The sequence below is a fragment of the Botryllus schlosseri genome, chromosome 9, assembly GCF_051294905.1.
Source record: "Botryllus schlosseri isolate E-star chromosome 9, Bs_hap1, whole genome shotgun sequence".
Taxonomy (NCBI): Eukaryota; Metazoa; Chordata; class Ascidiacea; order Stolidobranchia; family Styelidae; genus Botryllus; species Botryllus schlosseri.
The window spans coordinates 16291960-16306855 of NC_137244.1; the positions used below are offsets into that span (position 1 = coordinate 16291960).

General features: G+C 41.8%; 3 protein-coding genes across 7 annotated transcripts in view; 2 read left to right on the forward strand and 1 right to left on the reverse strand.

The window, feature by feature from the left end:
• Window positions 1-14896, forward strand: part of LOC145447388 (U3 small nucleolar RNA-interacting protein 2-like) — a 186837-nt gene that overhangs the window by 68943 nt on the left and 102998 nt on the right. The window lies entirely within an intron of this gene.
• On the forward strand, window positions 5103-9026 carry LOC145446067 (RWD domain-containing protein 4-like). Of its 2 annotated transcripts, XM_080324248.1 has the most exons (7): window positions 5108-5303; window positions 6042-6122; window positions 7197-7306; window positions 7833-7986; window positions 8090-8192; window positions 8604-8656; window positions 8716-9026. In XM_080324248.1, the coding sequence occupies exons 1-7, from the start codon at window positions 5280-5282 to the stop codon at window positions 8749-8751; spliced, it is 561 nt and encodes a 186-aa protein (XP_080180374.1). In that variant the 5' UTR covers window positions 5108-5279; the 3' UTR covers window positions 8752-9026. The 2 variants fall into 2 exon arrangements, with proteins under 2 accessions (XP_080180373.1, XP_080180374.1); XM_080324247.1 differs by having other exon boundaries at window positions 5103-5303; window positions 8604-9026.
• Window positions 7988-14896, reverse strand: part of LOC145446065 (Fanconi anemia group J protein homolog) — a 29134-nt gene continuing 22225 nt past the window's right edge. For all 4 annotated transcript variants that reach the window (XM_080324245.1, XM_080324244.1, XM_080324243.1 and 1 more), the window contains 6 exons: window positions 14660-14776; window positions 14499-14597; window positions 14042-14152; window positions 13912-13985; window positions 9541-9751; window positions 7988-8913 (listed from right to left, as the gene is read on the reverse strand). In XM_080324245.1, coding sequence (XP_080180371.1) covers window positions 8762-8913; window positions 9541-9751; window positions 13912-13985; window positions 14042-14152; window positions 14499-14597; window positions 14660-14776 — 764 coding nt within the window. In that variant the 3' untranslated portion in view covers window positions 7988-8761. The remainder of the gene's footprint in view (window positions 8914-9540; window positions 9752-13911; window positions 13986-14041; window positions 14153-14498; window positions 14598-14659; window positions 14777-14896) is intronic.

The following is a 14896-nucleotide window of genomic DNA, read 5'->3' on the forward strand; positions in this document are numbered from 1 at the left end:
TCGAGTACCAACGCTCTATACGTTGATCGCATCTGCCAATAAACAAGATCATATTTTTAGTTCAGCAAGGCTATCAATGAATGCCGTTTTAAAAGTTCAAGTCTGCGATGGATAATGCAATGGCACACTGTGCGTATTTTGATGGTGAGCCACTGAAACGCAATCAGCATACTGGCAGAATCAATGCTAAGGTGGATCACTAATGAATATTGGGTGCATGATGAGATGGTTAATACGCGCGGGATAGAGAAAGAGGACATTGGAGGTGAAGTAGCAAACAGAAGTCCTGAAAAATACTCCAGTAACTTGAAAAGGTATATTGGGAGGAGTAGCGGACTCCCGATGTTAATAAATCAATGTTACATTTTCATGTTACTCACTATGACTATAATGGAGCCACATATTTACAGATTTACACAAATACTACACTCGCCATACAGAACTATATGGCGTTGGATCTTTATAACAATTTCATTGAGGAAAGTAATGCGGATCCATCCTTATACATCCTACTTTCTAGTTGAGAAAATCTAGAAGTCAGTAAAGCTTGACTACAAAAGCAGTTCAAGTGTCTAAAATCTTATCCACTTGAGTAACTAATGAAAGTAATAAAAATCCACTGATTGCAAGTATAGCAGTAACAGCATACTTTTGTGCTGAAGAAAATACAAATACTGCCTTGATTTCTATTACAATTATGAAGCACAAATATATTATTAGATGCGCAAAACATGGCTAGGAGAATTTATCGGCCATCATTTCAGATAGATGCACGACATATGCATGTGGCGAAACTCCCGGAAAAGATACCACACTCCCGTCACTAAACAATTTCATCCCCTTGGGACCCGAAAAATCATATTGTAGGCGATATGTCATATCGTTATAAAGACCAAAATTAGTATCCCTACTATCATCCAGGATGCAGCAGTGATATTCTCATTTGTCCTCTAATATAGTCCGACCGATGAAGGAGGATATTTGTGCAAATTGCATGACATTGTTTCTATTTGAATACAGTTTCAAAGATCTTGATATGGTAGGTCGTGGTTCGATTCCCGGCCGGTCAGACCGAAGACCTCATTAGTAGCATTGGTATTCATGACTTCCCCGCTTGGTGCTCAGCATTATCGGAATAGCAAAGAGGGGTGGTGCAAGACTTAGAGAGCCGGACAAGGCTATTTCTGCACCTTCCTGGTCCAGCATCATATGCAGAGTGCACATTATCAGGGTTGTAACCAAGTCACAAGGCTCCGAGTCACAAGTCAATCTCACTTTTATATTTTTGACTCGAGTCAAGTCGAGTCATTTTCAATTCCCACCGAGTCAAGTCCGAGTCCAAGTCAGCGAACAGAGGATCGAGTCCGAGTCATGGTATTATGACTCGAGTCCGAGTCCAAGTCATTGTGTTGACTGCTCAGTTTCCATTTAAAGTCTTTCTAAACCCACTTTTTTTAACTCCGTTTGGTGATATTGAATGGTTCGCATTTATGATATATCAATTTTCCTCACTTTCAGCAGTTTCTGGTCGCATTTTCAAGCACCAGTACCAACAAACGAAATCCCAATAGTGTGTTGGCTTCGAAATTACAATGAAATGTCGGTCTTGGCCGTCTGAATCTCGAGTCAATGACTTGCTTCGAGTCATGCGCAATGACTCGAGTCCAAGTCGAGTCAATACAAAGATTGACTTGAGTCGAGTCGAGTCATTTCCGTATTTTGAGAAAATGACTCGAGTCGAGTCTAGTCATCCGAAAATCGTGACTCGAGTCTGACTCGAGTCGAGTCATGACTCGAGTCATTACAACCCTGCACATTATGCACTCATGGTATTCATATGCAGATGCACAGATCGCGTGTACCGTGTATGTCATATCATGAGTCGGTGTATATCCCGCAAAAACATCAAGGACAAAAATAAACAGCGCCCTAGGGTCCTCACTTTCACCACGTTTAGGCCTACAGCGAGGTCCGTAGTGCTCTGTCCTGCCTTCAACCCATCTCCGCCATCTAGCGGTGCTATCCATTGAGGAATTACAAGTTTATTCAATTCAATTCAATATATTGCTAATAATTTCATCATTTCAATACAACACAAGACTTCGATACAATGAAAGATAGGAAGGTGTCGAAACGATTTGGAGTAATTTTCGAAATATTACAGGTCCGTTGGTTCTATCATTGTTTTGATCAGTTCTGCCAGAAACAAATTGCAGTATTATTAGTAGGCCTACTAGCTTTGTCGCTATACGTTTCGGCAGATGTGACTCCAATGACACGATGGGACCGAAATACTTCTATGCTGCTCTATGATGAATAATCCAATCATTCCGCTGCCCAAATTTGTTTATGAGTAGCCTATATCCTGACAGAGGCTTTCTTCGAAGTATTCTTCAACCCGAAGAAACTGCCTGTTTGATGCTGGTGTTATGTGATCAGACTCTAGTTGATCTTCACGGTCGTATCGATCATTCCTATCTGATACCGAATACTGTTCAGTGTTCATGCATATTTTCTGTACCACCATCATTGCCGTCTGTTTGTTACGTATTTTGGTTGGATGAAACAATAAATACGATCTCTCTCTCTATCTCTCTGCCAAATCATGCATGTACGTACGTGTACGGAGTATAGGGCTAATACCATGCCGACATGCACTGGCGTAGCCAGAATGGGCGAAAGGTTTAGGCCTTTTGAGCATATGTATTCAACTGGAATTTTCCTTCGCGCTTCGCACGATATATAGTTTCAGTAGTTTTGTAATTGTTGAGTTATCGCCTATTGATAAATTAAAATTAAAATAGGCCTAAATAAAAATACGCATGATGTATACAAAATTGAATCTAACTGTATTCGTGTGCGCTGCTTGGGGTTACGGGACTATTAGGCATCAACTTTTCTGCGCCAAAAGGACACACCAAGGCAGATATGTTTTAGCCAACACGAAGTGCGATCCGAGAAAGATCACCGGTGTTAATACCTTGGTCGAAGATCGCGCGGGATAGTCCTTGCAAATAAAGTCCCACGGTACAGCTGCAGGGAGCAAAGGTAATAAATATTGCGCCACATGAATAAATGAAAATTGGGAATCCAAAGACAAAATTTCTTTTTTATTTATTTGCGGTACGTGTGAGCGATATTTTGAGTGGCGACAACTTTTTCCGGAGGTCACGGAAAAACAGCATGCATCAACCAAGCAAGTAACTACAAGTGGCCCGTCCGATGCTCATGCTCACCCTCCAAGAAACTCATGAATAGACTTACCGTGTCGTATGAACATAATATCTCAAGATGGATAATTGCGTGCCTTCTAAATATTTTAGTATTTTTTGTTACAATCATTAAACTTGAAATTTTTCTTCGTGCTTGGCGCGATTTAATGTCGCGGTACGTAAATGACGCCGTCGACACCGTAGACATATATATGTCCAATTGTCAGTTGTTCATATACGTTAGGCTTACCATACGTCCTCTTTTTTGACTATTTTGAAAGTGTCCTCGGAGGACGCCCTTTTGTCCTCTTTTTTGAGATTTTGTCCTCTTTTTTGAAAATTTAGGTCAGATTTAGAGGAAATTGCGAGTGATATGCCGCAAATTAGCGCAGAAGTGAAGCTCCGGCGGGTATTTCGGAGGGAAAAGTGGTGATTTCAGCTCTGAGCGAAAAGAAGACCTTTTTTTTTTTTTTTTTTTTAGTCATCCACCTAGCTATGTGGAGTGAAAAACGTGTTTTTGAGCCTATTTTTGAGAATTCTTCTCTAGTTTTGCTTGTCTGAAATTTCTGAAAAAGTGTCCTCTTTTTTCATTTCCGAAATATGGTAAGCCTAATATACGTGCCTATATAAAAGGTCGGCACCGAATAAGCCTGTCTTGGCGATCTGAGAAAATGCCGCACCCGTGACGAAATGTCAACTTGTAATCGTGTGTGTCTCACGAAAGGTTGTTCCATTTTGTTTGGATTGGTACATCAGCGAGATAGTGTAATGGTTGTGCGTCCGGCTTGACGGTCGGTGGGTCGTGGGTTCGATCCCCGGCCGGGTCATACCGAAGACTCGAAAATTGGTATCCGCAGGTATCATGCTAGGCGCTCAGCAATCACGGATAGAGCATTGAGGAGAAATAAAGCGGGGCCGCAGACCAGATGACCTCACGGCCTCGTCGAAGGTGGAGCAGGCGAAAAAGAATATCATATCTCTCTCTCTCTCTGCGATCAGTACGATTCCGCTATATTTCATAAAGCAGGCGAAATAACAACGCGCAACAGATTACCTCATATCAACAACCCCCTTCGTAGATGTGCAGTTAATTAATTGTATATCATTAACGTGCCCTAAACTTTCGAAGGCACCGCCTCCCTTGGACGGATCACGTGGGCAATTGCATGATATGCGCCTAGTATTATTGACAAAATTCAGTCAGCTTAGCATCACACCCTTTGCCTAAATGACAATGAAGTCGATCGTGACATGACATGGAGGTCTGGGGGACGAAGCCTTTCAAAGGTTCGTTTTATTGCCCTATGGCCTATGGGGTGCCCAAGACAATTAAAAGTATGGAGCGATGGGCTCCTCTTCCCGCCGTCGCCGTTCTTACGGCGAAAAAAAAGCCCAGAAAAAGACCCGACGAAAGAAAGCGCTCACAAGGAATGGAAAGAACTAGTAGAAAGGGCCGCGGCTTCAAAAGATCAACATCGAAAAGGACCGTGACATCGGGCACTCTAGGCTGAGGTGGATGTTAGATTAAAAGTCTCGCTACGGATGCGTGTCGTTCGACATCCTCATATCTGTTCATGACATCGCATTGTGTCTTATCGCATTGTACATTTTGTGTGACTTGTTCAGATGAAAAATATAACCCAACGATTAATATTAAGACATGTCGAGCTGGCTGTCAGAATTATTGACACATGACAGGCCGTGCCTGGTCGTTTCGAAATCCTCCTATCTGCATTATGCTTTCTCTCTTGCATCGTGATGTTTGCGTATTGAGTGGATGAAAACAATACCAACTGCTGATTAGGAATATGACTTCAAATCCTTTCCAAATCAGTCACCTCAATTTTTTCAGATTTCAATGATTTATGTCACGCACCACAGAAGCTAGAAATTGGCACAGAGGTAAAAATGATGGGCATTTTGCCTTTGACTGATTTGCATAAACACGATTCACGAAGAACCAGCTGTCAGTACAAATCTCCACTAGCATCGACGGTTAGCCTGCGTTGATTTTTGTGGACCGACAGGCAAATTCTAAAGGGTGACGAAGATATTTTTCTGCCTAAAATGGTTCTTCGACCAGAGCAAGAGGTGAGTGAATAAAGCAAATGACCGCTGCTTCTTCGCCTATTCCCACACCCCTGTAAGCCTGTAAGCCAAGGGTAGGCTACTGTCTACATAGGAAAAGACAAAGAAGTGTCAGAGGACCTGCCGATTGGTCAGCACTGTGTACCGTACGTCAAGGGTAGTCAAGGAGAGGGTTACAAAGTATCTTATATTTACAGTGAATATTTGCATCACATCTGGTAACAATTTTGAATTCTTGGATTTTCAACAGTCTAAGCTTTCATACGACTATCACTTTGTCAGAATAGGAAGTTGAGATTACTGTTACGCCGAATCGCTAAAGCACCGCTTTATAACGACGAGGTTATCGGTCGCCCGTTCGGACGGCGAATTAGTCACGTCACAGTTCATCAACATCACTGACTACCCAAATGCAAATTTGATAAAACTGGTACGAATCGGAAGCTATTCTCGCCCAGTTTCTGAAAGTGTAAATTATAATCAGTTCACGACACCCTTGAAGTTGAGAATATACAATGTTCAAAACAACCGCAGCACCACAATGCAACAAGCTATCTAGTTTTGTATTTTAGGTCGTCACATACACATGTTTGGATACTACTTATGATAACACAGGGCAGGAGTCTATAGTGGTTCCAGTGCCCTGACGAGATTATTATGGGTTGTGTTGGAAAGTATTTGATATCATTAGCATGTTACATAACTAAAATGTTATGCTCCTTTCCTTCTGCGCACATACAGGAAGAAATAGAAGTTCTGGAATCAATATTTGAAGGGGATGAAGCATTCAAGCATGTAAAGGATACGGAATTTCAGTACAAGGTAACAATCTATATGGTCATCATGGACTACCATACGTTTTCCTAGTTGCTGATCACTCGAAGATGACCACGATTTTTAATTCAATTACCTACAATCTTGATGCTTTTTGGTGAATTGCGAAAAAAACAAACGACTCAGTTTGTCTGCTGTTGACAAATTTTGATTAACAACCCCATTGGAATCATTAAAATAAATGGTGGATCTATGGTGGACTCATATTAGGCCATCTACATGTCGCTAGATGTCCCGACAAATTACCCGACGTAAGGTTACGCATTTGTGCGTCACAGACGACGCAAATTTGTCGGGCAAAATTGTTTCGCGAGGTTACCCGATAAAACAGCAGGGGAAATCTCGTATATCGGGTAATGGAAACGTTCGTCCTGAGATTTTAGTTTGGTTTAGGTATTTCCATGGCTGTATAATTGATTTTAAGTCAGTTTTATAACATAAGTGACTTTTAGCCCCTTTGGGTATAATTATATCGTCGAATGGCGATATGTCTAAAGTAACATACGAAACAAACCTGATATGGAAGAGCCAATTTAGCTTCCGATTTAAAACAACCCGCTTTGCGAAACATATTATAATTTAGACTGTAAAAATGTTTGTTGTAGCATATTTGTGAACTTCAAGTGTTCACTAAGGTTATTCACGTTGAGAACCGGTCCTATTCGGAATATACATGGCACATCAATAGGCTGCCTAAAGTTTCACAGTTCCAAACGACTCCTTTAGCAGTGATATGCGTTCTTATTTGCCTCTGACAACTATGCAATGGAAAACATCACATGGATGAATGTTAATAAACAATTATAAACTATCGAATGTAATGCAATGTGTAGTTTCGATAGATAAACCCTGTGACATGTAAAACGGCGAATCTGTCGGGTAAGCTGTCGCCATTCGGGGAGTCCCCCTGCGTAATAATCACTGTCGGGTAAATATAATGGACATGTAGATAGCTCTATTGTTGTGCATATCAGACAAAATTACTAAAATGCATTCGTATCTGTGATGAAATTGTCAGTCAAATCATGTCTGCTGCTGAGAATTTCTGTGATTTTCTTTCAGATTGGCGAAGATGGTTCCCCGAAGTCATTCCTGCTCACGATTACATGGCCTAAAGAATACCCGGATGTCCTGCCTGAGTTCAACGTGAACTCGTTCTATAATAATCATCTGTACGTACTCTGAACAGTTTCGATACAAAAACTATAAATCTGACTGCCACGAAACAACTATGGAATAGTCGCCCGGACAAAATCTGTCTTTGTAGAAATACCGGGGTCGCTGATTATTATCGGCCTGTTCAATGATGCCATCACTCTTACAACTTTCCCAAATAAGAGGGTCTTCGGTGCTGTTGGATTGATTCATGAGGACCGTATGAGTTCAGCCATCAGTGCAGATGCGTTTCCCAACTAATGCATAGCTGTTCGATTAGAGTACCAAATTTCTTACTCAATAGGAGTTATATCACAACTGAATGAAATGAATATGGGATCAAATGACCGTAACTAATTTAAAGTCTCAGATTAAACATGCCTTACTTTAATTATTATTGGTATTCGATCTAATATCGGACTGGCTCTGCTAGCGAATGTGTCAGACTTATTCTCTGGCTGGGTCACAATCTTTCACAAAAGTGACATATTTGAAACAGAACATCCTCATACAGTATAACGGTTATGTCCGTCACGTTGACAGAATACCCGAAGTTAAGGACCTGATCGTCAAATCAGCGGTCGAACAGGCGGAGCCATTGCTGGGAGACGCTGTAACGTACACGGTGATCGACTGGGCCAAGGAGAACATGGATTCACTGCTGGAGAACCAGCCTACCTTCGCGGCAAAAACAACGGTGAACTATTTTGATATATTTCGTAACCATGAAAAAGAATCGTGCATTACAAATGAAATATAATAGCTCGGGAAATATCACACGAAAGTAATGTGTTTACAAGGTCGAAAAGACGGTGACGGAAGACGACACGCCAATGGGCAAAAAGAAGGAAAAGAAAGAGCAATTGTCGAAAGCTCAAAAGAGAAAACTTGCGGACCGTGTCAGTGAGTATATATCACACAACCGTCAGAGGCGGTGATGGTAGTAAGCTTTGCCACTCCAGTAGAAGGTAGAAGAAAATCAAAGGTATCAAAAGTCCCCGAATGGATTCGGTCGAGGTTTTGCGTATGCTTGGCAGTCTGGAATTGCAAGACACATTTCTGCAACCAACTCGAAAATTCTTGAAAAAATATACTCAACAATTCGATCAGTGCGATGGCGATTTCACTCGTAAAAGTGACATAACTTGACCCAAAACTACTTTCTACTTTTCAAAAATACTTAGTGTGAACAGTGATAATTGACAGTAAAGTGCAAGCAGGCAAACCTACTTGAGAACGTTGAAAAGTATACGAACGTTGTACATATCTGTTAAAAACAGTGCAACGAAAGTAAACGCGATACGATATATTCAGATGCTGGTGGTGAGCGTCCTCGCGGCTGGGATTGGGTGGATGTGATACGCCACGTGAGTAACTCAAATTTCCATACTGGCCAGCGCGAAACTTCATAAACGGTCTATTGCAGCTTTCTCAAACCGGCGGTAAGCCAGAGGATGATTAACGGCATAAGTTCACTCTCGTGTGACAAGTGAAGCCGGAATTAGCAACCGATCCTTCAGCGCGGCATCGGAAACGACTTGGAACCCCACCGTCCGGGAACAACCGAAACACCTGTGTAATTTGTAGCACAGCCCGTCTGTTTCGCACCAGCGAGAGTTCAGACCTGAAATGCGAGTGCGCATGTTCGAATTGTTTCTTTTGAAATCTGTATTCAAAAGCGTGTCGGCCGAAAATATTCGGGTTTATTTCATAATGAAATATGAACGTACTATTCAATTGTTTGAATTGCTGAGGTTCTCAAACTGGGGACCAGTTTTAAGGGGTTCGGGGAAAGACCACAATGTTACGATTACAGCTATAAATTGTAAAACAACCCACCGTATATACCATTGAGGGGCAGTTGGTGAAAATTGTGACTCTTTTCGAGCCAAGGTTTTCAAATTCATTCTCTCATATAAGGACAATAAATTTTATGGGGTCCACGCAACATTGTCGACTTTTTAAAAATGTTTCTGTTTCAGTGCAATAGATATGAGCACAGTCCACAAAAGCCTGCCCAGTGCCCACATAAATGTTTGGGCTGGCAATTTTTTTTACCTTTCATAGGGATTTGGTCAGAATTTTGCATAGTATGATAAGTTTGAGGCGGTCCACGTCACTGCTCAAAGAAATTGGAGGCCCGCGCTAAAATAGCGTAATAACTATTGTACTGACTGGTCCTAGAGTTCTTGTGGCCTAAGAGCGTGCCACGATCAGTAAATTCAACACACCATCAGTAAATTCAACCCACCATCCGTTTCAAAAATCCGCAGCGCCATGAATTGTAGGTCTTCAACTCGAACGGTGAACAGCCGCCTTTCACTCACGTTAACCGCTGACGAGTGTTTCTCTGCCATCCAATTGTTTAAAAACGAGAATCGCGTTTCTTCGCTCTCGATTTCGGCACCTGGCTGGCATAGCTGTTCATTGCAACCGACACACCAGAGAGCGTTTTTCAATTCCTGGCAAAAGGTTCAATGTTTAAGCGTGCAGCTCCAATGCCATCAAACATGAAATGGTGGGTATTTGATGATCCCCACAAAAATCTCTTCGAATATGAAGTAGTAAATCTCTGGTCATTAAATGTCCCACAACCGTTATACTTCCAAGTACCTTCTGCAACATTACTACCTGGTCGTAGGCTCAACATTTAAACTTTGTTTCCCCCTCATTGGTTGTAAAAAACACCGTGCTAGCGCAGGGTTAAAAAGGATGTTCATTCATAGTGCAATGATGCAAGAGCTAGATAGGTCGCGTGTATTTGCCTTACTCTTTTTGTCGTCAGTGAACAAAGCTAAACTATGACACTTCGTAATACAATTTTGGTGGAATGAGGGTGATTTCCAGTTCATATCATGCATTCATGGTAACCCAACTTGGGATGAAAGAGCATCATGATCAACTTTAAATGTCAAGGTTTTATCAAATGGGCAGTAGGGCTGGGAGAAAGTGCCCGAGTACTGCTTACCTCATTCTTCTGCAGTAGTCACGGTAGCGAACATTACTAGGACTTGGGGAATCATTAATGACTTTTTACGACTTTCAGTTACAATTTACTCTTAAGAGTACCTGATTTCAATAATTTAGCTCCTATAACTCTATGGGGCGACATTTCAAGATTGCTACAAAAGTGTGTTCGATCCGTGCCAGGTAGTATAAAAGTACCCCTAGGCCCTACCGAGTACCGATGTGTGTCAATGTCGGTACAAGCGTCTATCATCTCAGTTCGTATAGTAGCGAGTAATAACCAAGCTATCCAAGGCCCAGGCATCACTATGTAAAGTGTAAACCAGAGTGGACTGAGAACACGTACGCAAGTATACCGGTCATTGTTAATTGGCGTGAAGGCCAACAGTTTGAGAAGCCCTTCTAAAGAACAGAAAAGAGGTATAGGCTTCGACTAGCTAGCGTGGTGATAGAACGACCGGCCTCTTGATCAGTAGGTCGTGGATTGAATCCTACGCTAGAACAGATCAAAGACTTAGCAATAAAACTGATAGCTTTGGCTAAGCAATCAGCGTGGAGAGGAAAATGGGGCAAATGGTTCCTTCTCATCCCCATTGTCTAAGCCAGTGCTTTTCAACCTGTGTGATGGTTCGCACTTGTACGAATGAAAAAAATCGAAGTGCAAATGACGAAAGTGGTGTGAATAAAAATCCAACGTAGAATAATTCAAATAAACCTAATAGGAAATTCGAGGGCATTGTAACTGTTGCAGTTGAGACGCAACTGTGAAAACTTGTTCAACTGACGACGCAACACTAATCGTAGCTCTCACAAGCCGTAGTGAATTACTATTTTCGCACTATAATGATTACGTAACCAAAAGCCTGGTTTGGAAGCTGGTGTAGTAGCAGAGATACAGTATACCAGCCCAACTGAGCCTGCGACAGGCTGAAAAATGACGTCAAATTGACTTTCTGCTTTCGTTCGCTAAACAACCATCATATTTCCGTAATAACTGTTTGATTAGCGCGAGGCACGAGGATAGTAGTAAATACCAGCATTACAGACTCACATTTTCATGTTACTGCAGGGGTGGGCAACATACGGCCCGCGGGCCGGATCCGGCCCGCGAAGGGATTTTGTCCGGCCCGCGGACAGTTTTCTGTCTTACATGATAATGTGGCCCGTGGCCCCAGTATTCAGAGATTCCCTGCTACTTGCGTAAACGTCAAATTTTAGTGACTGTATGTTATTATACACATGTATGCGCACTGAGCAGTGAGCGAGGGTGGTGCTTACTCGTAAGTTAGTCGAAGCGAGAAGACTTGCATTATCGGCATTTACGATGTACTCAACCCTAATGTCATTTGTGGTAATGATGGTATTTGTCGACTACAATGGTCATTTACACTAGGCCGATATTTCATATTTTTGATTCCGTAACCGCCGACTTGTAGCACGACACACTTCTAGGCTTTTGTAAGACATCGCTTATGCCAGGGGTCGCCAACTCGAAACGGATCGCGGGCCACTTTCAAATTTTGTAGAGGCCGCGGGCCGCATGAATTCAATATCGAGATAAAATAGGTCACACAGTTGAACAACCACGCTATATCTCGTTACCTACTAAACCAGGGTGGCCAACCTGCGGCCGTAGAAGGGAAATTTGTGGACAAGTAGGCTAATTCAATTAGGACCTATGTGCGGGCGGCCGTCGACATGCAATTTGAATTTACAAATTGAGTCTCGATTTTTTGAGAGATCCTAATCAATCTTGAAATTTTCTTCGCGCTGCGAGCGATTCAATGTGACTTCGTTTATCGATTTTAATATAGTGGCGCCCTTTGCAATCATAGCCCCACAGTACAGACGTGAACAGCAGAGGAAAATGATGCGCCTCATATAGAAATACCAACTCGAAGTCTTGTACTCCTCACTATACGGACAATCTTGATGGTAGGTCAAGAAATAATAGCATGCAACCAAGTGACTAATTATAATTGGCCCACCCGAAGATGCATCATCATTGATATCTTGTCCTAAATTTTCGAAAAACACACCCTCCATCAAATCTACAGTTGAATCTGATGACATCGGATGAGAAATAATATGAAAAATACTATTATTTGTGACGAAATTCATAGGTGAATCGGAAAATATTTTCGCGCTTCGCGCGATTATGTACGGCCCATAACATAACCATGACCAGTCACCAGTGACCACTCGCGAAGTCGGTGCGTATAGTAAGCCTATGTGATTAAATGGATAAGTCCGGAGTTCACCGGGAAAGGACATGGACACTATAACATGTGTATTTGGCGTCCAGATAGTTCATTACGACTATGCCTTGGAATGCGGCCGTAGGCTACATGAGTAGTCGAAATGCGGCCGTGAATGGCAAAAAGGTTGGTCATACCTGTACTAAACCCCAATGAAGAGATATATTGGTGAATTTGTAGTACCGGGCTTATCGAACGCCTTGAAATCTTAACTAGTGATTGCACCGTGGTGATCGATCAGAGAGAAGCAAACATAGTGGTGCCTGTATGACAATGCTGTTCTCAAATCCACATTGTCTTCGTCATTATTGGCGAGAAATGGCTTTGAAGTTACATTGCTGTCGTTAAAATACATTCATTAAATACGATTTATTCCTTGTATATGTGGATAAATGGGCGAAAAATGTATCGATTCAGCAATCCGGCCCGCCAAGTATTTAATTTTCCTATATCCGGCCCGCCGACTGGAGAAGTTGCCCGCCCCTGTGTTACTGTAACGAAAATTTTTACCCCGTCAAGGTTTATTAAAGTACGGACAGCGAATGGTATAATTTTGGGTTGACACGGTACCAGAGCTATCTGTAATATTTGTTGAATTTAATGTTTGGTCAAGAAGGGTTTCAGTGAATTAGTTGAAATCAAAACGAGCGAAAAAAGTTGCCATTTTAATGAGACAGTTGATAGCTTAAGTTACATAGTAGCCAATTCGTTGCACATCTGAACAAAATGTTGTTAAGTATCTTCATCTACTTTTTGTATAACAATTTTCGGTTAGTTTGTGCGAATGAAATTTCTTTTACAAAAAAGTGCCAATGGATCTCAAAAAGCACTGGTCTAAGCCAATTTCCTTCAATGTGTGTATAATACGTTCAGAATTTTACAGGTGCGATCAGGTCTCATTGCAACTTGCAACTGAAAAGGAGGCCATGTGATAGCCTTTTTATAGTTTTAGTCGTTATGATACCAGCGAGGTTGATAATATTAATGGGCGAAAGTGTGGAGCCTTTTTTATGATCCACTTGCAGCTTCCCATTCAATCTACACATCATCAATATGAACGTGGAACAAAACCCCGAAACTGCGCTGTGTAACTTTTGCGTGAATGTGTTAAGCATACCATACCGATAAAGGTTGACAAGCACTGGTCTATGCAGCGCGACGGTTTAGACAGAAACAAACTGCCTTGTCAATTTGCAGCTCTGGCGAATATCGACCTGGTGAAGTGAATTTATTCCTCGAGAAGCATAATGGTTTTCTGATAGCAAGAAATATTGTCTTAGGTTCCCATAACGTGATTTGCGCAAAACGTGCCAACTATCATCAACGCTGTAAGTGTGCCACCGATTTCAATCGTCCGAACACATCTACACGTAATCCATTCCCAATATTTAAACCACCTTTTCGGCCTTCTTTATACTTCTCTTCCTCCGCGGTAGCATATCCAAAGAATTTTCGTCCGCAGCGACAGGCTCTGGATGCAACACGGTTAAGTCTCCGGTGAAACATCCGAAACTCTGCTATACATACCTGAAACCTCTGTTGTATGATCGGAAGCTTTGACATCCTCGTGCTTTCTTTTCTTGCTCTTTTTCTTCCGTTTTCTCTCGTGAGAGTTGTCTTTTTCCTCAGCATCAGGCTCTGGACGCAGCACAGAAAAGCAGTGATTCTTAAATGTTTCTATGCTCTAATTTTAATTCTTCAATTTCTGGTTATCCTCAAAACTTAATAGAACTGTATGGTGCGAAATGATCAGATTGATGTTGTATTTCTTTCTTAACGGAAATTTGAAAAAAAACACTAGCTATAATTCTAATTGTAATCTAATTTGGAAGAGCTGAGGCTTTTCTACTCATTCAACTCCAGTCCGGCGTCCCCCGAGCATTTCTGCCCCATTCAAAATCAAAATCGCCCCTTGTGAGGTGTTAGCGTCAAGGTCAAGAAGCACTCGGGTGATATATCGGAAACTATACTATACTATACAAACCTGAAACCTCCAGTGTACAATCGGATGCTTTTTCATCCTCCTGCTTCCTCTTTTTTGTATTTTTACTCTCTCGAAAATTGTCTTCCTCGGCGTCACGCTCTGGATGCAACACAGTAAAGTACACCATACCGCAAAATATCGGCAACTCCGCTATACATTACCTGAAACCTCTGTGGTGTGATTGGATATTTTGACATCCTCCTGCTTCATCTTCTTGCTCTTACTGAGCATGTTCTTACTGATTTCTCTCTCGTCATTACCGACACCATCACCAAACACTAGACACGGTAAATGGTCAAAGTAGTCAGCGTTGCCAGTCAAGCAGAACTAACGCCGTAAGTTTATACACAAAGTGCGATGAAATAGGTATGGCCAAAGTACTAAAGTAAGACTGATTT